The sequence below is a fragment of the Oncorhynchus keta genome, chromosome 20 (genome assembly GCF_023373465.1).
Source record: "Oncorhynchus keta strain PuntledgeMale-10-30-2019 chromosome 20, Oket_V2, whole genome shotgun sequence".
Taxonomy (NCBI): domain Eukaryota; kingdom Metazoa; phylum Chordata; class Actinopteri; order Salmoniformes; family Salmonidae; genus Oncorhynchus; species Oncorhynchus keta.
In genome coordinates this window covers 47812628-47840450 of record NC_068440.1, presented here as the reverse complement: position 1 = coordinate 47840450, position 27823 = coordinate 47812628, and the positions used below count along the sequence as shown (strand labels likewise).

General features: G+C 47.5%; 1 protein-coding gene across 1 annotated transcript in view; it reads left to right on the top strand.

The window, feature by feature from the left end:
- The window catches only part of LOC118381923 (melanocortin receptor 5-like), a 37558-nt gene extending 10067 nt beyond the window's left edge, over positions 1 to 27491 (top strand). The window contains exon 2 of the mRNA XM_052473082.1: positions 24956 to 27491. Coding sequence (XP_052329042.1) covers positions 25030 to 26040 — 1011 coding nt within the window. The 5' untranslated portion in view covers positions 24956 to 25029 and the 3' untranslated portion in view covers positions 26041 to 27491. The remainder of the gene's footprint in view (positions 1 to 24955) is intronic.
- The last annotated feature ends 332 nt before the right edge of the window (positions 27492 to 27823 follow it).

Sequence of the window (27823 nt, the reverse complement as noted above, 5' to 3'; positions counted from 1 at the left end):
CCTATTGTCCTCTACCTTCTAGACTACTGCAACTCTCTGTTGGCTGGGCTCCCTATTGTCCTTACCTTCTAGACTACTGCAACTCTCTGTTGGCTGGGCTCCCTCTTGTCCTCTACCTTCTAGACTACTGCAACTCTCTGTTGGCTGGGCTCCCTATTGTCCTCTACCTTCTAGACTACTGCAACTCTCTGTTGGCTGGGCTCCCTATTGTCCTCTACCTTCTAGACTACTGCAACTCTCTGTTGGCTGGGCTCCCCTATTGTCCTCTACCTTCTAGACTACTGCAACTCTCTGTTGGCTGGGCTCCCTCTTGTCCTCTACCTTCTAGACTACTGCAACTCTCTGTTGGCTGGGCTCCCTCTGTCCTCTACCTTCTAGACTACTGCAGCTCTCTGTTGGCTGGGCTCCCTATTGTCCTCTACCTTCTAGACTACTGCAACTCTCTGTTGGCTGGGCTCCCCTCTTGTCCTCTACCTTCTAGACTACTGCAACTCTCTGTTGGCTGGGCTCCCCTCTTGTCCTCTACCTTCTAGACTACTGCAACTCTCTGTTGGCTGGGCTCCCCTCTTGTCCTCTACCTTCTAGACTACTGCAACTCTCTGTTGGCTGGGCTCCCTCTTGTCCTCTACCTTCTAGACTACTGCAACTCTCTGTTGGCTGGGCTCCCCTATTGTCCTCTACCTTCTAGACTACTGCAACTCTCTGTTGGCTGGGCTCCCCTATTGTCCTCTACCTTCTAGACTACTGCAACTCTCTGTTGGCTGGGCTCCCCTCTTGTCCTCTACCTTCTAGACTACTGCAACTCTCTGTTGGCTGGGCTCCCCTTGTCCTCTACCTTCTAGACTACTGCAACTCTCTGTTGGCTGGGCTCCCCTATTGTCCTCTACCTTCTAGACTACTGCAACTCTCTGTTGGCTGGGCTCCCCTATTGTCCTCTACCTTCTAGGCTACTGCAACTCTCTGTTGGCTGGGCTCCCTCTTGTCCTCTACCTTCTAGACTACTGCAACTCTCTGTTGGCTGGGCTCCCTCTTGTCCTCTACCTTCTAGACTACTGCAACTCTCTGTTGGCTGGGCTCCCTCTTGTCCTCTACCTTCTAGACTACTGCAACTCTCTGTTGGCTGGGCTCCCCTCTTGTCCTCTACCTTCTAGACTACTGCAACTCTCTGTTGGCTGGGCTCCCTCTTGTCCTCTACCTTCTAGACTACTGCAACTCTCTGTTGTCTGGGCGCCCCTCTTGTCCTCTACCTTCTAGACTACTGCAACTCTCTGTTGGCTGGGCTCCCTCTTGTCCTCTACCTTCTAGACTACTGCAACTCTCTGTTGGCTGGGCTCCCCTATTGTCCTCTACCTTCTAGACTACTGCAACTCTCTGTTGGCTGGGCTCCCCTCTTGTCCTCTACCTTCTAGACTACTGTAACTCTCTGTTGGCTGGGCTCCCCTATTGTCCTCTACCTTCTAGACTACTGTAGCTCTCTGTTGGCTGGGCTCCCCTATTGTCCTCTACCTTCTAGACTACTGCAACTCTCTGTTGGCTGGGCTCCCCTCTTGTCCTCTACCTTCTAGACTACTGCAGCTCTCTGTTGGCTGGGCTCCCTCTTGTCCTCTACCTTCTAGACTACTGCAGCTCTCTGTTGGCTGGGCTCCCCTATTGTCCTCTACCTTCTAGACTACTGCAACTCTCTGTTGGCTGGGCTCCCCTCTTGTCCTCTACCTTCTAGACTACTGCAACTCTCTGTTGGCTGGGCTCCCCTCTTGTCCTCTACCTTCTAGACTACTGCAACTCACTGTTGGCTGGGCTCCCCTCTTGTCCTCTACCTTCTAGACTACTGCAACTCTCTGTTGGCTGGGCTCCCCTCTTGTCCTCTACCTTCTAGACTACTGCAACTCTCTGTTGGCTGGGCTCCCCTCTTGTCCTCTACCTTCTAGACTACTGCAACTCTCTGTTGGCTGGGCTCCCCTCTTGTCCTCTACCTTCTAGACTACTGCAACTCTCTGTTGGCTGGGCTCCCTCTTGTCCTCTACCTTCTAGACTACTGCAACTCTCTGTTGGCTGGGCTCCCCTATTGTCCTCTACCTTCTAGACTACTGCAACTCTCTGTTGGCTGGGCTCCCTCTTGTCCTCTACCTTCTAGACTACTGCAACTCTCTGTTGGCTGGGCTCCCCTATTGTCCTCTACCTTCTAGACTACTGCAACTCTCTGTTGGCTGGGCTCCCCTATTGTCCTCTACCTTCTAGACTACTGCAACTCTCTGTTGGCTGGGCTCCCCTATTGTCCTCTACCTTCTAGACTACTGCAACTCTCTGTTGGCTGGGCTCCCCTATTGTCCTCTACCTTCTAGACTACTGCAACTCTCTGGTGGCTGGGCTCCCCTCTTGTCCTCTACCTTCTAGACTACTGTAACTCTCTGTTGGCTGGGCTCCCCTCTTGTCCTCTACCTTCTAGACTACTGCAGCTCTCTGTTGGCTGGGCTCCCTGTTTGTTCCATCAAACCTCTGCAACTTATCCAAACCTCAGAAGCCTGCCTTGTGTTCAACCTTCCAAAGTTCTCCCGTCTCACACCGCTCCTTTGCACACTCCATTAGCTTCCAGTCTTCAGGACCCTGGTGCAACAAGGGAAACCCTACACACTAACTCAAGTAATCTATCCTGACACCTATGGTCTCTTGGCCCTCCCAACCCTACGGAAGGGCACCTCCCGCTCAACCCAGTCCAAGCTCTTCTTTGTCCTGGCACCCCAATGGTGTAACAAGCTTCCCAATAAAGTCTAAAGAATAGCGGAGTTCCTGCCTGCCAATCTTCTGAAAATGTCTGAAACTCTACCTCTTTGAAATGTATCTTAAATAACTACCACAGAGTAAAGAAGGGTATTTCTCTCTTCCTACAAGCACTGACTGATAAAGACTTTGTTGAGTGAAAATGTACTTTCTATGATTGTGATATGTTGCTGTTCACTTGCTATCTGAAGATTAATGCACAAATAAGAGAGTCTGCTAAATGACTCAAATGGAAGTAAACAATGATCAGTCATGAACACAGTCATTTCCTAACATGCTATTATCTCTGCTATGCAATAATAACTGTACAACCATCACTAACAGAGGACTTATTAAGGCCAGGATTCACTCAGATCAGCGGTAACCGCTGATAGACGGAAAAAAACAATAGCTTAACATTGCCTTCTGTTTAGGCGATGTCAGAGGTGTAACTACTCTTATGTAACTCTTTGTCAAGAAACCAAACCTGACCTACAGTTGAAGTCGGAAGTTCTCATACATTTTACGATTTTACATACACTTAGGTTGGAGTCATTAAAACTCTTTTTTCAACCACTCCACAAATTTCTTGTTAAACAAACTATAGTTTTGGCAAGTCGGTTAGCACATCTACTTCATGACACAAGTCATTTTTCCAACAATTGTTTACAGACAGATTATTCCACTTAAAATTCACTGTTGACTGTGACTTTAAACAGCTTAAATGGCTTGAGTAGCTTCTGATAGGCTAATTGACATAATTTGAGTCAATTGGAGGTGTACCTGTGTATGTATTTCAAGGCCTTCCTTCAAACGCAGTGCCTATTTGCTTGACATCATGGGGAAATGAAAAGAAATCAGCCAAGACATCAGAAATAGATTTGTAGACTTCCACAAGTCTGGTTCATCATTGGCAGCAATTTCAGAATGCCTGAAGGTACCACGTTCATCTGTACAAACAATAGTACGCAAGTATAAACACCATGGGACCACGCAGCCGTCATACCGCTCAGGAAGGAGACTTGTTCTGTTTCCTAGAGATGAATGTACTTTGGTGCGAAAAGTGCAAATCAATTCCAGAACAACAGCAAAGGACCTTGTGAAGATGCTGGAGGAAACAGTTACAAAAGTATCTATATCCACAGTAAGGCGATTAAGTCTATGTCTGGTAACAGTAATGTTAATGAATTACCGTCATGTGTTTTGAAGGACTCTGTTGCTATATATGACAAAACTGAAATGCTGAATTGTTTCAATGAGCACTTTGTATCATCTGGTAGGCTGTTTGATTCAGTGCCCTCTGTCTCTGTACAACCCTGTGTGGATGAACCAGTGCCCTCTGTCTCTGTACAACCCTGTGTGGATGAACCAGTGTCCTCTGTCTCTATCCAACCCTGTGTGGATGAACCAGTGTCCTCTGTCTCTGTCCAACCCTGTGGTGGATGAACCAGTGTCCTCTGTCTCTGTCCAACCCTGTGTGGATGAACCAGTGAGAGCTGGTCAAACTTTTAGCTTTTTGCCATTCTCAGTGCAGGTGGTACATAAAACACTGAAATCCTTAGATCAGAGAAAGCCTGCAGGTCCTGATCTTTTGGATCCCTGCTTTTTAAATCTGGCAGCTGATTTCATAGTTGAACCACTTACATCTGTTCAATCTAACCCTGGAATGTAATGAAATCCCAAAGATCTGGAAATCAGCATTTGCCCTTCCACTTTTAAAAGGGGGAGATCCAACTCTCTTAAATAATTATAGGCCAATCTCAAAGCTGTCACCCCTGGTGAAAATACTTGAAACCCTTGTAAGTGAACAGCTAAAATAGTTTTTATTTACTAACTCTATTTTATCAATATACCAATCGGGCTTCAGGAAGAAGCATAGCACAATTACAGCAGCCATGAAGGTTTTAAATTATATCACTGAAGCCCTTGACAAAAACCAGCACTGTGTCTCCCTGTTTATTGACCTCTCTAAGGCTTTTGATACAGTTGATCATGCTATACTAAGGCAGAGATTGTTGAGTGTAGGTCTTTCGGAGCATGCAGTTGCATGGTTTGCTAACTATCTGTCTGATAGAACTCAGTGCACTTAATTTGATGGGCTTATGTCTGTTAAATTGTCTGTCTTGAATGGTGTGCCCCAAGGCTCTGTACTTGGTCCTCTCTTATTCACTATTTATATAAATGATGGAGACAAAAATGTCCAAAATGCACAACTTCATTTTTATGCTGATGATACTGTTATTTACTGTTGTGCCTCATCTCTTACAACAACTTTCCAGAACTTGCAAACTGCTTTTTATACTGTTCAACATACCTTGTGTCAATTGAAGCTTATCCTCAATACTGACAAAACAAAACTAATGGTGTTTTCGAATGCAAGAAATAGGTTGTAACCTCATATAAATATCTTGGAATTTTACCTAGACACCTACAGTTACCAAGACACCTACACTATCAGTATAGTTACCGTCCTAGACACCTACACTAGAACAAGAGTTACCTAGACACGTACACTAACACTTGAGTTACCATCCTAGACACCTACACTGTCAGTAGAGTTACCATCCTAGACACCTACACTGTCAGTAGAGTTACCATCCTAGACACCTACACTATCAGTAGAGTTACCGAGATACCGACACCATCACTAGAGTTACCAAGACAATTACACTAACACTTGAGTTACAATCATAGACATTTACACAAACACTAGAGTTACCATCCTAGACACCTACACTGTCAGTAGAGTTACCATCCTAGACACCTACACTGTCAGTAGAGTTACCATCCTAGACACCTACTCTATCACGAGAGTTACCATCCTAGACACCTACACTGTCAGTAGAGTTACCATCCTAGACACCTACACTATCACTAGAGTTACCAAGACACCTACACTATCACTATAGTTACCATCCTAGACACCTACACTATCACTAGAGTTACCAAGACACCTACACTATCACTAGAGTTACCATCCTAGACACCTACACTGTCAGTATAGTTATCATCCTAGACACCTACACTGTCACTAGAGTTACCATCCTAGACACCTACTCTATCACTAGAGTTACCATCCTAGACACAAACACTATCACTAGTTACCTAGACACCTACACTATCACTACAGTTACCATCCTAGACACCTACACTATCACTAGAGTTACCATCCTAGGCCCCTACAGTCAGTAGAGTTACCATCCTAGACACCTACACTGTCAGTAGAGTTACCATCCTAGACACCTACACTATCACTACAGTTACCATCCTAGACACCTACACTATCACTACAGTTACCATCCTAGACACCTACACAATCAGTATAGTTACCATCCTAGACACCTACACTATCACTAGAGTTACCATCCTAGACACATACACTGTCAGTAGAGTTACCATCCTAGACACCTACACTGTCAGTAGAGTTACCATCCTAGACACCTACACTGTCAGTAGAGTTAACATCCTAGACACCTACACTATCACTATAGTTACCATCCAAGACACCTACACTATCACTAGAGTTACCATCCTAGACACCTACACTATCACTAGAGTTACCATCCTAGGCCCCTACAGTCAGTATAGTTACCATCCTAGACACCTACACTATCAGTAGAGTTACCGAGATACCGACACCATCACTAGAGTTACCAAGACAATTACACTAACACTTGAGTTACAATCATAGACATTTACACAAACACTAGAGTTACCATCCTAGACACCTACACTGTCAGTAGAGTTACCATCCTAGACACGTACACTGTCAGTAGAGTTACCATCCTAAACACCTACTCTATCACGAGAGTTACCATCCTAGACACCTACACTGTCAGTAGAGTTACCATCATCCTAGACACCTACACTATCACTACAGTTACAATCCTAGACACCTACACAGTCAGTAGAGTTACCATCCTAGACACTTACTCTGTCAGTATAGTTACCATCCACCTAGAGTATAGTTACACCTAGACACCTCTGTCAGTATAGTTACCATCCTAGACACCTACACTGTCAGTAGAGTTACCATCCTAGACACCTACACTATCACTACAGTTACAATCCTAGACACCTACACTATCACTACAGTTACCATCCTAGACACCTACTCTGTCAGTATAGTTACCATCCTAGACACCTACACTGTCACTAGAGTTACCATCCTAGACACCTACACTGTCAGTAGAGTTACCATCCTAGACACCTACACTGTCAGTAGAGTTACCATCCTAGACACCTACACTATCAGTATAGTTACCATCCTAGACACCTACACTATCACTATAGTTACCATCCTAGACACCTACACTATCACTAGAGTTACCAAGACACCTACACTGTCACTATAGTTACCATCCTAGACACCTACACTGTCAGTAGAGTTACCATCCTAGACACCTACACTATCACTAGAGTTACCATCCTAGACACCTACACTATCACTAGAGTTACCATCCTAGGCCCCTACAGTCAGTAGAGTTACCATCCTAGACACCTACACTGTCAGTAGAGTTACCATCCTAGACACCTACACTATCAGTAGAGTTACCATCCTAGACACCTACACTATCAGTAGAGTTACCATCCTAGACACCTACACTATCACTAGAGTTACCATCCTAGACACCTACACTATCACTATAGTTACCATCCTAGACACCTACACTATCAGTAGAGTTACCATCCTAGACACCTACACTATCACTAGAGTTACCATCCTAGACACCTACACTGTCACTATAGTTACCATCCTAGACACCTACACTATCACTATAGTTACCATCCTAGACACCTACACTATCAGTAGAGTTACCATCCTAGACACCTACACTATCACTATAGTTACCATCCTAGACACCTACACTATCAGTAGAGTTACCATCCTAGACACCTACACTATCACTACAGTTACCATCCTAGACACCTACACAGTCAGTAGAGTTACCATCCTAGACACCTACACTATCACTACAGTTACCATCCTAGACACCTACACAGTCAGTAGAGTTACCATCCTAGACACCTACACTGTCACTATAGTTACCATCCTAGACACCTACACAGTCAGTAGAGTTACCATCCTAGACACCTACACTATCACTAGAGTTACCATCCTAGACACCTACACTATCAGTAGAGTTACCATCCTAGACACCTACACTATCACTACAGTTACCATCCTAGACACCTACACTATCACTACAGTTACCATCCTAGACACCTACACTACCACTACAGTTACCATCCTAGACACCTACACAGTCAGTAGAGTTACCATCCTAGACACCTACACTACCACTAGAGTTACCATCCTAGACACCTACACAGTCAGTAGAGTTACCATCCTAGACACCTACACTATCACTACAGTTACCATCCTAGACACCTACACAGTCAGTAGAGTTACCATCCTAGACACCTACACTATCAGTAGAGTTACCATCCTAGACACCTACACTATCACTACAGTTACCATCCTAGACACCTACACTACCACTACAGTTACCATCCTAGACACCTACACAGTCAGTAGAGTTACCATCCTAGACACCTACACTACCACTAGAGTTACCATCCTAGACACCTACACAGTCAGTAGAGTTACCATCCTAGACACCTACACTATCACTACAGTTACCATCCTAGACACCTACACAGTCAGTAGAGTTACCATCCTAGACACCTACACTGTCAGTATAGTTACCATCCTAGACACCTACACTGTCAGTAGAGTTACCCAGACAGTTACACTGTCAGTATCTTGCTTGTCTGCCATTCAGCCAGACTGTTTTATAAAATAACATGTTCTGTAGCTCTCTATCTGCTCTCTGTGGTTCTGTGTGCCTGCAAGCTTGAGTCAGCGGTTCAGTGCGTGGGTGTGAGGAAGTCGGGGTTGCGTGGGTCCAGACAGACTCAACAGCGAGTCAATGTTCAAAGCCTGTTGGGACAAATTGGGAAGAGAGATATGTGGGCTCCCGTTTAAATAGAATAGTTGAGGATTGAGGAGAGATGGATGAGAGACCTGAGGAAGGGATCGAGATGGAAGCGTGTGAGGGTGTGTGAGAGAGGGTGAGAGAGAGGGTGTATGTGAGGGTGTGTAAGAGAGAGAGAGAGTGTGGGAGTGTGAGAGAGATAGAGGGTGTGAGGGTGTGTGAGTGTGAGGGTGTGTGAGAGAGAGTGTGAGGGTGTGTGAGAGAGTGGGTGTGAGAGCGATAGAGAGAGGGTGTATGTGAGGGTGTGTGAGAGAGGGTGTGTGTGAGAGGGGTGTGAGAGCAAGGGTGTGAGTGAGAGTGAGAGAGAGAGAGAGTGAGAGTGTGTGAGGGTGTGAGAGAGCAAGGGAGTGTGTGAGTGTGAGAGAGAGAGTGAGTGTGTGAGAGAGAGAGGGTGTGTGAGAGAGAGTGAGAGTATGAGGGTGTGAGAGCGAGAGTGTGACGGTGTGAGAGCGAGAGTGTGAGAGCGAGAGTGTGAGGGTGTGAGAGAGAGTGTGAGGGTGTGAGAGAGAGTGTGAGGGTGTGAGAGAGAGTGTGAGGGTGTGAGAGAGGGTGTGAGAGAGAGTGTGAGAGAGTGTGAGGGTGTGTGAGAGGGAGAGAGAGTGTGAGGGTGTGAGAGAAAGAGTGATGGTGTAAGAGAGTGTGAGAGAGTGAGGGTGTGAGAGTGTGAGAGTGTGAGTGTGAGTGATGGTGTGAGAGAGCAAGGGAGTGTGTGAGAGAGAGGGTGTGTGAGAGAGAGAGGGAGGGTGTGTGAGAGTATGAGGGTGTGAGAGCGAGAGTGTGAGGGTGTGAGAGAGAGGGTGTGAGAGAGGGTGTGTGAGAGAGAGAGAGAGAGAGAGAGAGAGTGTGAGGGTGAGAGAGTGTGTGAGAGAGAGTGTGAGGGTGTGTGAGGGTGTGTGAGAGAGAGAGAGAGTGTGAGGGTGTGAGAGAAAGAGTGATGGTGTAAGAGAGTGTGAGAGTGTGAGAGAGTGAGGGTGTGAGAGAGAGTGATGGTGTGAGAGAGCAAGGGAGTGTGTGAGTGTGTGAGTGTGTGAGAGAGAGAGTGAGGGTGTGAGAGAGAGGGTGGGAGGGTGTGTGAGAGTATGAGGGTGTGAGAGCGAGAGTGAGGGTGTGAGAGAGAGAGTGTGAGAGAGGGTGTGTGAGAGAGAGAGAGTGAGGGTGTGAGAGAGTGTGTGAGAGAGAGTGTGAGGGTGTGTGAGAGAGAGAGATGGTGTAAGAGAGTGTGTGAGTGTGAGAGAGAGAGAGTGTGAGGGTGTGAGAGAGCGACAGAGCGAGAGAGAGTGTGAGGGTGTGAGTGTGTGTGAGAGAGAGAGAGAGAGTGGGAGAGAGTGAGAGAGCGGGAGGGTGTGTGAGAGAGTGAGGATGTGAGAGTGAGAGTGAGAGTGTGAGAGTGAGAGTGAGTGTGAGTGTGAGAGAGACAAGGAATGTGAGGGTGTGAGAGCGGGAGGGTGTGTGAGTGAGGGTGTGTGAGAGAGCGAGGGTGAGAGGGAGAGGGTGTGTGAGAGAGAGTGGGAGGGTGTGTGAGAGAGTGAGAGTATGAGGGTGTGAGAGAGCGAGAGTGAGGGTGTGAGAGCGAGAGTGTGAGGGTGTGAGAGAGAGGGTGTGAGAGAGGGTGTGAGAGTGTGAGGGTGTGAGAGAGGGTGTGTGAGAGAGATAGAGAGTGTGAGGGTGTGAGAGAGTGTGTGAGAGTGTGAGGGTGTGTGAGAGAGAGGGGGTGTGAGAGAGAGTGTGAGGGTGTGAGAGAAAGAGTGATGGTGTAAGAGAGTGTGTGAGTGTGAGAGAGAGAGAGAGAGTGTGAGGGTGTGAGTGTGTGTGTGAGAGAGAGAGAGGGTGAGGGTGTGAGAGTGTGAGAGTGTGTGAGTGAGAGTGTGAGAGTGAGAGTGTGAGAGAGAGCGGGAGGGTGTGTGAGAGAGTGAGGGTGTGTGAGTGAGGGTGTGTGAGTGAGGGTGTGTGAGAGGGAGTGTGAGAGAGAGAAGGAATGTGAGGGTGTGAGAGCGTGAGGGTGTGTGAGTGAGGGTGTGTGAGTGAGGGTGTGTGAGAGGGAGGGTGTGAGAGAGAAGGTTTGAGAGTGTGAGAGTGTGAGAGTGTGAGAGAGAGTGTGTGAGAGAGAGTGTGTGAGAGAGAGAGGGGGTGTGAGAGAGAGTGTGAGGGTGTAAGAGAGTGTGTGAGTGTGAGAGAGAGAGAGTGTGAGAGTGTGTGAGGGTGTGAGGGTGTGAGAGAGAGTGATGGTGTGAGAGAGCAAGGGAGTGTGTGAGTGTGAGAGAGAGAGAGTGAGGGTGTGAGAGAGAGGGTGTGTGAGAGAGTGGGAGGGTGTGTGAGAGAGTGAGAGTATGAGGGTGTGAGAGCGAGAGTGTGAGGGTGTGAGAGAGAGAGAGTGTGAGGGTGTGAGAGAGAGAGTGAGGGTGTGATAGAGAGGGTGTGTGAGAGAGAGGGTGTGTGAGAGAGTGTGTGAGAGAGAGAGAGTGGGTGTGTGAGAGAGAGAGTGAGGGTGTGAGAGAAAGAGTGATGGTGTAAGAGAGTGTGTGAGTGTGAGAGAGAGAGAGTGTGAGGGTGTGAGAGAGCGACAGAGCGAGAGAGAGAGAGCGAGAGAGCGAGAGAGCGAGAGAGAGAGAGAGAGAGAACGAGGGTGTATTAGAGAGAGAGAGAGAGAGAGAGAGAGAATGAGGGTGTATTAGAGAGAGAGAGAGAGGGAGAGAACGAGGTGTGGAAGACAGAAACCAGACAGAGAAATACACAGACGGCTGTGCAAGGTATCTTAGTGCAGTCCGGGGTAGTGTAGATGAACTACAGACAGCCAGGTCTCCTAGTGTGGGCCGGGGTAGTGTGCAATAACTACAGACAGCCAGGTCTCCTAGTGCAGTCCATGGTAGTGTGGAATAACTACAGACAGCCAGGTTTCTTAGTGCAGTCTGGGGTAGTGTAGATGAACTACAGACAGCCAGGTCTCTTAGTGCAGTCCTGGGTAGTGTAGATCAACTACAGATAGCAAGGTCTCTTAGTGCAGGCCAGGGTAGGGCAGTTGAAATACAGATTTAGATTTAGAGCTGACAGGCAGATTTTAGAACGATTAAGGGGTTGACAGTGAGATATTAGAGAGATGTAGGGCTGAAAGGGGGATATTAGACAGATGCAGGGCTGAGAGGGAGATATTAGATGTAGGGATGAAACGGATAAATTAGAGAGATGTAGGGCTGAAAGAGGAGATATTATAGAGATGTATGTATGACAGAGAGATTAAGGGATGATATTGGAGATGTTAGAGAGATTTAAGGCTGACAGGGAGATATTAAAGAGATGTAGGTCTGAAAGGTGAAGAGATTAGAGAAATGTAGGGCTGAAAGCGGAGATATTAGAAATATTTAGGACTGACAGAGATATTAGAGAGATTTGGGTCTGAATGGGGAGATATTAGAGATATAGGGAAGAAAGGGCACATATTAGAGAGGTTAGGGCTGATATTGGAGATATTTGAGAGATTTAGGGCTGACACAGAGATATTAGAGAGATGTCAGGCTGACAGTGAGATATAGGAGAGGTTTAGGGCTGACTGAGATATTAGAGTAATTTAGGGCTGATATTGGAGATATTGGAGAGATTTTGGGCTGAAAGGCAGATATTTAGGGCTGACAGGTAGATATTAGAGAGATGGATGGCTGACATGGAGATATTCGAGAGATATAGGGCTGAGAGGGAGATATTAGACAGATTTTGGGTTGACAGGGAGATATTAGAGAGATATAGGGAAGTAAGGGCACATATTTTGAGGACAATAAAGTGCCACTGAGACGGCCCGCAACCAAAACCTGAGGGCTCTCCTTCACCGCAGCCAGCGTGAGTAAGACATTTAAACACGTTAACCCTCGCAAGGCTGGCGGCTGCCGGGCCTAGCCGCATCCTCAGAGCATGCACAGACCAGCTGGCTGGTGTGTTTACGGACATATGCAATCAATCCTTATCCCAGTCTGCTGTTCCCACATGTTTCAAGTGGGCCACCATTGTTCCTGTTCCCAAGAAAGTTAAGGTAACTGAGCTAAATGACTATCGCCCAGTAGCACTCACTTCCGTCATCATGAAGTGCTTTGAGAGACTAGTCAAGGACCATATCACCTCCACCCTATCTAACACCCTAGACCCACTCCAATTTGCTATCCGCCCCAATAGGACCACAGACGACGCAATCACACTGCACACTGCCCTAACCCATCTGTACAAGAGGAATACCTATGTAAGAATGCTGTTCATCGACTACAGCTCAGCATTCAACACCATAGTACCCTCCAAACTCATCATTAACTTTTTCGAATAGATATTTGAAAAACACCTTGAGGATTGATTATAAAAAACATTTGCCATGTTTCTGTCGATATTATGGAGCTAATTTGGAATATTTTTCGGCGTTTTCATGGCTGCAATTTCCGGGCGATTTCTCAGCCAAACGTGAAGAACAAACGGAGCTATTTCGCCTACAAAAATAATATTTTTGGAAAAAAGGAACATTGGCTATCTAACTGGGAGTCTCGTGAGTGAAAACATCCGAAGCTCATCAAAGGTAAACAATTGAATTAGATTGCTTTTCTGATTTCCGTGACCAAGTTCTCTGCTGCTAGCTGGACAAAATGCTTTGCTAGGCTATCGATAAACTTACACAAATGCTTGTCTAGCTTTGGCTGTAAAGCATATTGTGAAAATCTGAGATGACAGGGTGATTAACAAAAGGCTAAGCTGTGTCTCAATATATTTCACTTGTGATTTTCTTGATTAGGAATATTTTCTTGGAATATTTATGTCCGTTGCGTTATGCTAATTAGTGTCAGTCGATGATTGCGCTCCCGGACCCGGGATGGGGAGTTACTAGAGGTTAAGCTCGAGACCCTAGGTCTCGACCCCACCCTGTGCAACTGGGTCCTGGACTTCCTGAAGGGCCGCCCCCAGGTGGTGAGGGTAAGGAACAAAATCTCCATCCCGCTGATCCTCAACACTGGGGTCCCACAAGGGTGCGTTCTCAGCCCTCTCCTGTACTCCCTGTGGCCATGCACGCCTCCAGCTCAATCATCAAGTTTGCAGACGACACTACAGTGGTAGGCTTGAAATTTGACAACGTCGAGACAGCCTACAGGGAGGAGGTGAGGGCCCTCAGAGTGTGGTGTCAGGAAAATAACCTCACACTCAATGTCAACAAAACAAAGGAGATGATCGTGGACTTCAGGAAACAGCAGGGAGAGCAGCCCCCTATCCACATCGACGGGACAGTAGTGGAGAAGGTGGAACGTTTTAAGTTCCTTGGCGTACACATCACGGACAAACGAAATGGCAACCCTCACAGACAGCGTGGTGAAGAAGACGCAACAGCGCAGGTAGGGGCAAACTACCTGCCCTCCAGGACACCTACACCACCCGATGTCACAGGAATGTCAAAAAGATAATCAAGGACAACAACCACCCAAGCTACTGCCTGCTCACCCCGCTATCATCCAGAAGGCGAGGTCAGTACAGGTGCATCAAAGCTGGGACCGAGAGGCTGAAAAACAGCTTCAATCTCAAGGCAATCAGACTGTTAAACAGCCACCACTAACATTGATTGGCTGCTGCCAACATACTGACTCAAATCTCTAGCCACTTTAATAATTAACCATTGGATGTAATAAATGTATCACTAGTCACTTTAAACAATGTCACTTTATATAATGTTTACATACCCTACAATACTCATCTCATATGTATATTTTCTGTACTCTATAGCATCTACCTCATCTTGCCTATGCCGTTCGGCCATCACTCATCCATATATTTTTTGGAACATATTCTTATTAATTCCTTTACACTTGTGTGTATAAGGTAGTTGTGCAATTGTTAGATTACTTGTTAGATATTACTGCACGGTTGGAACTAGAAGCACAAGCATTTCGCTACACTCGCATTAACATCTGCTAACCATGTGTATGTGACAAATACAATTAGATTTGATTTGATCAGGGGAGCATGATCTGATAAACCGACTATAGTATCCTGCCAGTCCCAGGAAGGACTTGACCTGTGTCTTGCTGCGTGGAATTGGCAAGTCAAGTACCGCGTGAAACTTCCTCTCCTGGGGCTTGACGTTCCCTCGTCCGATCAAATACCCCAGGTACTCCACCTCCTCGAACACTAGTTTGCATTTCTTGTGGTTCGCGGGCAACCCAGCTTGTCTGAGCGTGTCCAGCACCGCCTGGAGGCGCGTCAGATGCTCTTCCCAACCTTGGCTGTGGATGATGATATCATCCAAATAGGCTGCTGCATACTGCTGGTCGAAGTACTTTGTTCATCAGTAGCTGGAATGTGGGCGGGGCTCCGTGGAGACCGAACGGGAGCACCCGGTACAATCCATCTGGTGTCCAAAACGCAGTCTTCTCCCGGGAGGAGGCTGCCAACGGTACCTGCAAATATCCTTTGGTCAGGTCAAGGGTGCTGATGTACTGGGCGTTTCCCAATCGGTCGATGAGCTCATCCACCCTCGGCATGGGTTAGGCGTCGAACAAGCTTATGTCGTTCACACTCTGTAAATCATTACAGAAACGCAGGCTACTGTCCGGTAGCAACATGACGGGGCTGCACCATGCACTGTGAGACTCTTCAACGACACCCATCCTCAGCATAGTCTCCGCTTCCTGTTTCACGGCCTTCCTTCGGGCCTCCGGAATCCGATATGGCCTCTTTTGTACCGTTTCCATGGGCAGGGTACAGATGTGGTGTTCAAGGATGGTTGTGCGGCCCGGCTTCTCAGAGAACACCGCCGTGTTACGATCAACGAGCTCCCAGAGCTCTTGCTTCTGGGCTGGGTCGAGGTCTTCATTGCTCGGGACCACCACTGGTACCGTTGGCGTCCTTGGTCCCAACCATAACACGGCCAAGGTTGTCCTCTCGTACCACTTCAACAGGTTCACGTGGCAAATCGGTTGGGGTTTCCGTCTCCCCGGCTGCCGTACGCGGTAATTGACAGGTTCCAGCTTCTCGATCACTTCGTATGGCCCGTGCCATGTTGCCAGGAACTTACCTTTGGCCGTGGGGATTAAGAACCAAAACCCTGTCTCCCACCTGGAATTCTCGGGGCTGGGCTCCCCGATTGTAGACCTGGGCTTGGGCGCGTTGGGCCTTCTCCATATGTTCCCTCATGACTGGCCAAATGGCTGTAATCTTCACCCTCATCGTCTCCATGTGTTCTACCGTGCTGCGTAAGGGGGTCGGTTGGACTTCCCACACCTCCTTGGCGAGGTCCAGTAGGCCTCGTGGCCTCCTCCCATAGAGGAGTTTCGAAAGGGGAAAACCCAGTGGAGGACTGGGCTACTTCTCGGATTGATAACATTAGGTGGGGTAGTAGCTGGTCCCAGTTCTTCCCATCTTGCTCGATGACCTTTCGCAGCATTTGTTTGAGCATTTTATTGAACCCCTCGACGAGCCCATCCGTCTGCGGATGGAAGCGGAGGTCCGGATCTGCTTGATCTGCAGGAGAGCACACAAATCTTTAATTAGGCGGGACATAAACTCAGTACCTTGGTCTGTCAGGATCTCGTTCAGGATGCTCACCAGGCTGAAGAGGTGGAACAGAGGTGGAACAGCTTCCGGGCGATTCCCTTGGATACCGCCGCCCGTAGAGGAATGGCCTCGGGATACTGGGTGGCATAGTCCGCTATTACCAGGATGTACCGGTGTCCTCGTGCTGTTTTCACCAGGGCTCCCACTATGTCAATGTGTTCAAAGGGCACCCCGATGATCGGTAGGGGGACCAAATTGTGCCTTTGGGGCAGTCATTTGACACTCCGGGCAGCTGCGACAGTATTCTTCCATGGCCCTCCTCATCCCGGCCAGTGGAACCGGGCAGCGATCCGTTCCCGGGTCTTCTCCATTCCCAGGTGTGCCCCCAACAGGTGGGTGTTGGCAGCTGAAGAACGGTTCCCACGTACCGTCTGGGCAGCAACAATACCTCTCGAAATTCTCCCTGTTGGTGCGACACCTGATACAAAAGGTTATTCTTGATTTGGAAATGGGGGAATCGCCAGTCACTCACCCCCGGAAGAAGCTGTCCATCCACCGCTATCACTTAGGCTGCGGCGGCATTCAAGTTAGGATCCTCCCACTGAGCCATCCCGAATTGTCCCCTCAGTTGTCCCCCAGCGGGTGTCTCGACTGGCCCCTCGAAATCAAGGAGGGGGAGGCTGGGCTCTTCCTCCCGTGGTTCCCCAGGGGTGGTCAGGTTCCGGCACCCCCTCCGACTCCAGACACATAGATACAGGCTGATCAATCGTTTGCTTCCGGGCCGCACAGGCGATGGGTCGTCCTCGCTCTCGTCTTCAGCTGGCTCGTACCTTCTTCCTCAGCTCATGCCCCCGCAGGGCCGTGAACAGCGGACAATCTCGTCCCACTAGGAGAGGTACCGGCAACTCTAGTACTGCACCCACCATCATCTGGCAGTTCCCTTGTGGCATCACGATGTTGGCCTATACGTTTGGATACTGCTTTGTCCCCTTGAACACAGGAAATGGACATCTCCCTACCACGTTCGGTATCCTGATTCAGCAGACTCGTGGTTATGAGGGTAACCGTACTTCCGGAGTCTAATAGAGCTTCCGTGTTGTGTCCGTCAACCTTCACCGGGACCATGGGTGCAGTTGATTTGTGTGACCCACCTAGACTCCCGAGCTTGCTGATGGCATCGACTCCTCTCTAGCCATGCAATTCCAGGCAATGTGCCCCTGGGCGCCACACTCAAAACACCTCCTTTGTTCTCCATCTACCTGGGGTTGTCGCTGGTGGGTCGGCCCTACCCCAGGCATCCCTCCACGGGTTTGCGGTCCTTTGGCCCTGCCGAATGTCGGTTTGGGGTAAACAGCAGTGGGGCTGTCCTTCCGGCTCCTCGAACAGGTCGCCGGCTCGGCCCGGCTCCCACTCAGCAGGGCCTGAGTGTTCTGATGCGTCTCCACTGCTTCCAGGAGGCCCTCCAAGGTCTGGGGTGCGCATGTCGTGGGGTAGTGCCCGTAGGAAGCGATCCAGGACCAATTTGTCTAGGATGGAGGGGGTGGATACGTTGGTTAGGAGCCATCACCTGGTGATTGGAGTTAGCCGCCTGTTCGTCGTTCAGGTCCCAATTGCCTTTTGGGCATTCCCAGAGAGGAACGAGGCCCGCAGACTGGCCCACTTCTGCCTTGGCCATCCTTCCCGTAGTGCTGTCCTTTCAAACATACAGAGGTAGATTTTGATGTTAGCCTGATTAAAAGCTGATTTGGATGTGATTCAGTAGACGCTCCTCCTTGTAGCTTCCGGATTTCCTCAATAAGGAGGATGTTTTGTAGTCGCTGTTCCTTCAGCATTCGTTCCTGAACCGCCTGTTGGACTTGTTGGGCCCGGATGAACTGAGCTATCAACTCGTTCATGCTGATGCTGCGTAAATATCAACCCTGATCTGACCACGTTATAAGAGTGCTCACATTCTCCACCACTTGTAGAGGTCTGTAATTTTTTATCATAGGTACACTTCAACTGTGAGAGACGGAATCTAAAGCAAAAATCCAGAAAATCACATTGTATGATTAAGTAATTCATTTGCATTTTATTGCCTGACATAAGTATTTGATACATCAGAAAAGCAGAACTTTTAGCTGTGTGTGGACAGGTGTCTTTTATACAGGTAACGAGTTCAAACAGGTGCAGTTAATACAGGTAATGAGTGGAGAACAGGAGGGCTTCTTAAAGAAAAACTAACAGGTCAGTGAGAGCTGGAATTCTTACTGGTTGGTATGTGATCAAATACTTATGGCATGCATTAAAATTAAAATGAATTACTTAAAAATCATACAATGTGATTTTCTGGATTTTTGTTTTAGATCCCGTCTCTCACAGTTGAAATGTACCTATGATAAAAATGACAGACCTCTACATGCTTTGTAAGTAGGAAAACCTGCAAAACCGGCAGTGTATCAAATACTTGTTCTCCCCACTGTAGGTATTTGTAGTTGTCCACATATTCAGAACCGTCCAGAGTAGTAATGCTACTCGGGCGGGAGGGTGAGGGCAGCAATCGGTTGAAGAGCATGCACTTAGTTTTACTTGCATTGAAAAGCAGTTGCAGGCCTCAAAAGGAGTGTTGTATGGTATAAAATCTCGTTTGGAGGTTTGTTATCAGTGTCCAAAGAATGGCCAGATGTTTACAGAATGGTGTCGTCTGCGTAGAAGTGGATCAGAGAATCACTAGCAGCAAGAGCAACATCATTGATATATTGATATATACAGAGAAAAGAGTCGGCCTGAGAATTGGACCCTGTGGCACCTCCATAGAGACTGCCAGAGGTCTGGACAATAGACCCTTCGATTTGACACAAGTAGTTGGTGAACCAGGCGAGGTAGTCATTTGTGAAGCCAAGGCTATTGAGTCTGCCAATAAGAATGCGGTGATTGACGGGGTCGAAAGCCTTGGCCAGGTTGATGCAGAATTTTAGGACCTTGAGTGTGGCTGAAGTGCACCCATGATCAGCTCAGATACCGGATTGCATAGTGGAGAAGGTATGGTGGGATTCGAAATGGTCGGTGAACTGTTTATTAACTTGGCTTTCGAAGACTTAGAAAGGCAGGGTAGGATAGCTACATATATAAGTCTGTAAAAGTTTGAGTCTAGAGTGTCTCTCCCTTTGAAGAGGGGGATGACTGCGGCAGCTTTCCAATGTTTGGGGATCTCATAATTTTAGAAAGAGAGCGTCCAGATTGTCTAGTCCTGCTGATTTGTAGGGATCCAGATTTTGCAGCTCTTTCAGAACATCAGCTGTCTGGATTTGTATGAGTGGGAGGGCTTGGGCAAGTTGCTGCAGGGGTTGCTGAGATGTTGACCAGGGTAGGGGTAGCCAGGTGTAAAGCATGGCCAGCCATAGAATAATTATTATGGAAATGATCGATTACTGTAGATTTATCGGTGGTGACAATGTTTCCTATCCTGGGAGGAGGTTCTCTCACTCTCCATGGACTTTACAGTGTCCCAAAACCTTTTGGAATTAGTGCTACAGAATGCAAATTGTTGTTTGAAAATCTAGCCTTTGCTTTTTTAACTAACTATTGGTTCCTGACCTCCCTGAAAAGTTGCATATCACGGGGGCTATTCGATGCAGAACGCCACGGGATGTTTTTTTTTCTTGCAAGGGCAATCAAGTCTGGGTTGAAGCAAGGGCTATATCTGTTCTTAGTTCTACATTTTTTGAATGGGGCATGCTTATTTAAGATGGTGAGGTAAGCACTTTTAAAGAGCAACCAGGCATCCTCTACTGACGGGATGAGGTCAATATCCTTCCAGGATACCTGGGCCAGGTCGATTAGAAAGGCCTGCTCGCTGAAGTGTTTTAGGGACCTATTTATTTTTCATCCCCGGATTCCCACCGCAAACGGAACATTTTTCAGCTGGATCCTCACAACTAGCTATCTAGCTAAACTGCAACCCCGGATGATTATCCCTGGCTAGCGTTTCCACCCACTTAGCTTGAAGCTATCCCGGCCAGAGCACCTGTAGCACACCCCTGCTACCCTGTCTAGCTCGGGCCTACGAACTGTTAGCTTGTTAGCACAGGCCTGCTAACCGTCTGTATCGCCGCGTCCCAAACACTCTCTGGACCCATATTTACTTTCTATCTCTTTTAGATTTTTAAATTGTTTGTACCTTCCGGAAACCTGCCTCACCCATTGTGATACGGAATCGCTATTATTTAAAAATTTTTAGAACACACTCAAGAACCTCCAGACACTAACCAGCTAACTAGCTACAAGCTATTTAGTCATTGTTAGTTTTTTTTAACCTGGATAACACTCGCCAGTCCAGCTTCCCTGCCCATCCACCGCTGCCCCCTGGACACTGATCTCTTGGCTACATAGCTGATGCACGCTGGACTGTCCATTAATCACGGTACTCCATTCTGCTTGTTTGTTTTATCTGTCGGCCCCGTTGCCTAGTCAACGCCATTTTACCTGCTGTTTGTTGTGCTAGCTGACTAGCTGTTGCTGTTTTAGCTAGCTTTCCCAATTCAACACCTGTGATTACTGTATGCCTCGCTGTATGTCTCTCTCAAATGTCAATATGCCTTGTATACTGTTGTTCAGGTTAGTGATCATTGTTTTAGTTCACAATGGAGCCCCTAGTTCCACTCTTCATACCCCTGTTACCTCCTTTGTCCCACCTCCCACATATGCGGTGACCTCACCCATTACAACTAGCATGTCCAGAGATACAACCTCTCTCATCATCACCCAGTGCCTGGGCTTACCTCCGCTGTACCCGCACCCCACCATACCCCTGTCTGCGCATTATGCCCTGAATATATTCTACCATGCCCAGAAACCTGCTCCTCTTATCCCCTGCCCCCAACGCTCTAGGCGACCAGTTTTGATAGCCTTTATCCGCACCCTCATACTACTCCTTCTCTGCTCCGCGGGTGATGTGGAGGTAAACCCAGGCCCTGCAGGTCCCCAGGCACCCTCATTTGTTGGCTTCTGTGATCGAAAAGCCTTGGTTTCATGCATGTCAATATCAGACGCCTCCTCCCTAAGTTTGTTTTACTCACTGCTTTAGCACATTCTGCTAACCCTGATGTCCTTGCCGTGTCTGAATCCTGGCTCAGGAAGGCCACCAAAAATTCAGAGATTTCCATACCCAACTATAACATCTTCCGCCAAGATAGAACTGCCAAAGGGGGAGGAGTTGAAGTCTACTGCAGAGATAGCCTGCAAAGTAATGTCATACTTTCCAGGTCCATACCCAAACAGTTCGAACTACTAATTTTGAAAATTACTCTCTCCAGAAATAAGTCTCTCACTGTTGCCGCCTGCTACCGACCCCCCTCAGCTCCCAGCTGTGCCCTGGACACCATTTGTGAATTGATCGCCCCCCATCTAGCTTCAGAGTTTGTTCTGTTAGGTGACCTAAACTGGGATATGCTTAACACCCCGGCAGTCCTACAATCTAAGCTAGATGCCCTCAATCTCACACAAATCATCAAGGAACCCACCAGGTACAACCCTAACTCCGTAAACAAGGGTACCATCATAGACGTCATCCTGACCAACTGGCCCTCCAAATACACCTCCGATGTCTTCAACCAGGATCTCAGCGATCACTGCCTCATTGCCTGTATCCGCCACGGAGCCGCAGTCAAACGACCACCCCTCATCACTGTCAAACGCTCCCTAAAACACTTCTGTGAGCAGGCCTTTCTAATCGACCTGGCCCGGGTATCATGGAAGGACATTGACCTCATCACGTCAGTTGAGGATGCCTGGTCATTCTTTAAAAGTAACTTCCTCACCATTTTAGATAAGCATGCTCCGTTCAAAAAGGGTGAACTCCAGACCTGACTGCCCTCGACCAGCACAAAAACATCCTGTGGCGGACTGCAATAGCATCGAATAGTCCCCGCGATATGCAACTGTTCAGGGAAGTCAGGAACCAATACACGCAGTCAGTCAGGAAAGCTAAGGCCAGCTACTTCAGGTAGAAGTTTGCATCCTGTAGCTCCAACTCCAAAAAGTTCTGGGACACTGTGAAGTCCATGGAGAACAAGAGCACCTCCTCCCAGCTGCCCACTGCACTGAGGCTAGGTAACACGGTCACCACCGATAAATCCATGATTATCGAAAACTTCAATAAGCATTTCTCAACGGCTGGCCATGCCTTCCGCCTGGCTACTCCAACCTCGGCCAACAGCTCCCCCCGCAGCTCCTCGCCCAAGCCTCTCCAGGTTCTCCTTTACCCAAATCCAGATAGCAGATGTTCTGAAAGAGCTGCAAAACCTGGACCCGTACAAATCAGCTGGGCTTGACAATCTGGACCCTCTATTTCTGAAACTATCCGCCGCCATTGTCGCAACCCCTATTACCAGCCTGTTCAACCTCTCTTTCATATCGTCTGAGATCCCCAAGGATTGGAAAGCTGCCGCAGTCATCCCCCTCTTCAAAGGGGGAGACACCCTGGACCCAAACTGTTACAGACCTATATCCATCCTGCCCTGCCTATCTAAGGTCTTCGAAAGCCAAGTCAACAAACAGGTCACTGACCATCTCGAATCCCACCGTACCTTCTCCGCTGTGCAATCTGGTTTCCGAGCTGGTCACGGGTGCACCTCAGCCACACTCAAGGTACTAAACGATATCATAACCGCCATCGATAAAAGACAGTACTGTGCAGCCGTCTTCATCGACCTTGCCAAGGCCTTCGACTCTGTCAATCACCATATTCTTATCGGCAGACTCAGTAGCCTCGGTTTTTCGGATGACTGCTTTACCTGGTTCACCAATTACTTTGCAGACAGAGTTCAGTGTGTCAAATCGGAGGGCATGCTGTCCGGTCCTCTGGCAGTCTCTATGGGGGTGCCCCAGGGTTAAATTCTCGGGCCGACTCTTTTCTCTGTGTATATCAATGATGTTGCTCTTGCTGCGGGCGATTCCCTGATCCACCTCTACGCAGACGACACCATTCTATATACTTTCGGCCCGTCATTGGACACTGTGCTATCTAACCTCCAAATGAGCTTCAATGCCATACAACACTCCTTCCGTGGCCTCCAACTGCTCTTAAACGCTAGTAAAACCAAATGCATGCTTTTCAACCGATCGCTGCCTGCACCCGCATGCCCGACTAGCATCACCACCCTGGATGGTTCCGACCTTGAATATGTGGACATCTATAAGTACCTAGGTGTCTGGCTCGACTGCAAACTCTCCTTCCAGACTCATATCAAACATCTCCAATCGAAAATCAAATCAAGAGTCGGCTTTCTATTCCGCAACAAAGCCTCCTTCACTCACGACGCCAAGCTTACCCTAGTAAAACTGACTATCCTACCGATCCTCGACTTCGGCGATGTCATCTACAAAATGGCTTCCAACACTCTACTCAGCAAACTGGATGCAGTCTATCACAGTGCCATCCGTTTTGTCACTAAAGCACCTTATACCACCCACCACTGCGACTTGTATGCTCTAGTCGGCTGGCCCTCGCTACATATTCGCCGCCAGACCCACTGGCTCCAGGTCATCTACAAGTCCATGCTAGGTAAGGCTCCGCCTTATCTCAGTTCACTGGTCACGATGGCAACACCCATCCGTAGCACGCGCTCCAGCAGGTGTATCTCTCTGATCATCCCTAAAGCCAACACCTCATTTGGCCGCCTTTCGTTCCAGTACTCTGCTGCCTGTGACTGGAACGAATTGCAAAAATCGCTGAAGTTGGAGACTTTTATCTCCCTCACCAACTTCAAACATCAGCTATCTGAGCAGCTAACCGATCGCTGCTGCTGTACATAGTCTATTGGTAAATAGCCCACCCATTTTCACCTACCTCATTCCCATACTGTTTTTATTTATTTACTTTTCTGCTCTTTTGCACACCAATATCTCTACCTGTACATGACCATCTGATCATTTATCACTCCAGTGCTAATCTGCAAAATTGTAATTATTCGCCTACCTCATGCCTTTTGCACACATTGTATATAGACTCCCCCTTTTTTTCTACTGTGTTATTGACTTGTTAATTGTTTACTCCATGTGTAACTCTGTGTTGTCTGTTCACACTGCTATGCTTTATTTTGGCCAGGTCTCAGTTGCAAATGAGAACTTGTTCTCAACTAGCCTACCTGGTTAAATAAAGGTGAAATAAAAATAAAAATAAAAATAAAAAGGGAGCATTTGACAGTGATGAGGGATGGTTTGACCGTGGACCCAATACGCACACAGGCAATGAGGCAATGATCGCTGAGATCCTGGTTGAAGACGGGTGTATTTAGAGGGCATGTTGGTAAGGATGATATCTAAGAGGGTGACCATGGTTACGGATACAATATTTGTGGTCATGGAAAACATATTTCACAGCGGTTTAGATGGTACAATGATTCTCTACTCTAAACTTGTTTGTTTCTTCACATCAACGGAAATTAGGTGAACTATTAGAATTTTAGCAAACAGGTGCATCTTTAACTTTTTACTACTTTAATACACATATAAGTTAATTTGTCCCAATTCTTTTGGCCCCTAAAATGGGGGGAAGTATGTTCAAAAAGTCCTGTAATTTCTAAATGGTTCATCCAATATGGGGTTCAAAGCCAAAACAACAACTAATGTGTCACTGTCCAGCTCTGTATAGTATCTATTAAAGTTAATTCCTGTCCCTCATACTAAATCCTCTTCCTCTTTATTCCCCATAGGAATAGGATGCTCCTGACAACGTGCCAGTGAGTTGAAAAGAGAGAGAGCTGAAGGTAAACTCAAAGTTATAAAGATGAACCCTATGGAGGAAATGACGACCATGTCTCTGTTCGCCAACTCCAGCGAGCTGTACTACAACCCCAACACCACCGTGGCCCCTAATTTCCTCACCAAACCCAAGGCCTGTGAGCAGCTCAACATCGCCACAGAGGTCTTCCTCATCCTGGGTATTATCAGTTTGTTGGAGAACATCCTGGTCATCTGCGCCATCATCAAGAACAAGAACCTCCACTCCCCCATGTACTTCTTTGTGTGTTCCCTGGCTGTGGCCGACATGCTGGTCAGCGTTTCCAACGCCTGGGAAACCATCATCATCTACCTGCTGACCAACCGGCAGCTCATTGTGGACGACCATTTTATTCGTCAGATGGACAACGTCTTTGACTCCATGATCTGTATATCAGTGGTGGCGTCTATGTGTTCTCTCCTGGCTATCGCTGTGGACCGGTATGTGACCATCTTCTACGCTCTGCGTTACCACAGCATCATGACCCATAGACGGGCCGCTCTCATCATCGGAGCCATCTGGACCTTCTGCACGGGCTGCGGCATCGTCTTTATCATGTACTCCGACACCACCCCTGTTATCATTTGCTTGGTGTCCATGTTCTTCACCATGCTAGTGCTCATGGCCTCGCTGTACAGCCACATGTTCATGCTGGCTCGCTCCCACGTCAAGCGCATCGCGGCTCTGCCAGGGTACAACTCCATCCACCAGAGGGCCAGCATGAAGGGAGCCATCACTCTCACAATCCTCCTGGGCATCTTCATCGTCTGCTGGGCACCCTTCTTCCTCCACCTTATCCTGATGATCTCCTGCCCCAGGAACCTGTACTGTGTGTGCTTCATGTCTCACTTCAACATGTACCTCATCCTCATCATGTGTAACTCTGTGATCGACCCTCTGATCTACGCCTTCAGGAGTCAGGAGATGAGGAAAACCTTTAAGGAGATTATTGGTTGCTACAGCCTGAGGAACGTGTTTGAGTGTCTCCCTGTGTGCTATAAACCTGGAGTGCCATAGAACTCTTACCCTTATAGACTCTTTGGCCATGGGTCCTACGTGTGGTTTAGTCAGCAGTATTTGGGTATGAACAGAGTGCATTGGAGTAGAAGACTGTCTTATTAAAATGTGTCTTAGACTGCCTTGTCCCAATGCAGTCTGATTAAGCTCAACTTGTAGAACCCTTTGTTCCTTAACACTAGAACTGCTAAAGCAGTCATTTTGACCCTACAGTGTATATCCATCCACCGAATCAAAGAAGTCTCATCAGTCTACTCTGGCCTACTTGGAGTAGGCTACACAGTGAGAGCGTGAGTAATTGGACATGCTGAACGGCTTTTAATACACATCAGGCAGCAGGTGAGCGACTGTCAAAGAATGTGGGGATGAGGCAAGGGGAGTAATGTCACCATGGACAACTTCTTCACTGTCATTGGAGAACAGGTTCCTTGTGGCCGGGACAATGAACAAAGGGCAGTAATGTCACCATGGACAACTTCTTCACTGTCATTGGAGAACAGGTTCCTTGTGGCCGGGACAATGAACAAAGGGCAGTAATGTCACCATGGACAACTTCTTCACTGTCATTGGAGAACAGGTTCCTTGTGGCCGGGACAATGAACAAAGGGCAGTAATGTCACCATGGACAACTTCTTCACTGTCATTGGAGAACAGGTTCCTTGTGGCCGGGACAATGAACAAAGTTAGACGTTTGCCCCCTCCCTCTGTGCAAAATAAAGCACCTGAACAGCCGTTATACTCCACAAAGGTGCTGAAGAATGACAAGATGACAGGAACACAATAAAAAGAAGACTATTACGCACTGTAACCAAACAAAGGTATGTCAAAGTGTGTCAAGCAAGTGAAAGTTACGAAAATGGTTTCAACTGTTAGGACAAGGGATAACAGCTAAATGAAATCCAACCGATGCCATTGAGTGAAGATACACACAAGCACGAGCTGACAATAATTTACTATTTTAATCTGCTGTCATATCTACACTTATATTCATTAGAATGCCTTTATTGCTTTTGTGCTGAGTTTCACTATTTATCAAGGCCACGTGGAACTTATAATGATGTTGAGGCTGCTGATGTTTTTATCTTTTAACCACTTGACCATGCATCTTGGTATTTTGGGGTAGTTATAAAAAATAAGCTGTTACCATGTTCCAACACATGATTTCTGTTTCATAGTTGTAACAAATAATATATAATATAATAATATATGCCATTTAGCTGACGCTTTTATCCAAAGCGACTTACAGTCATGTGTGCATACATTCTACGTATGGGTGGTCCCGGGAATCGAACCCACTACCCTGGCGTTACAAGCGCCATGCTCTACCAACTGTGCTACAGAAGGACCACAGGCACTCCACTAATAAAATTGATTGAACACAATTTTTTTTTTGTCATATGTCCTCCAGTAAATAAAATTATGAAAATGCTCTTCTCAAATCAAATGTATTTATATAGCCCTTCGTACATCAGCTGATATCTCAAAGTGCTGTACAGACACCCAGCCTAAAACCCCAAACAGCAATCAATGCAGGTGTAGAAGCACGGTGGCTAGGAAAAACTCCCTAGAAAGGCCAAAACCTAGGAAGAAACCTAGAGAGGAACCAGGCTATGTGGGGTGGCCAGTCCTCTTCTGGCTGTGCCGGGTGGAGATTATAACAGAACATGGCCAAGATGTTCAAATGTTCATAAATGACCAGCATGGTCGAATAATAACAAGGCAGAACAGTTGAAACTGGAGCAGCAGCATGGCCAGGTGGACCGGGGACAGCAAGGAGTCATGT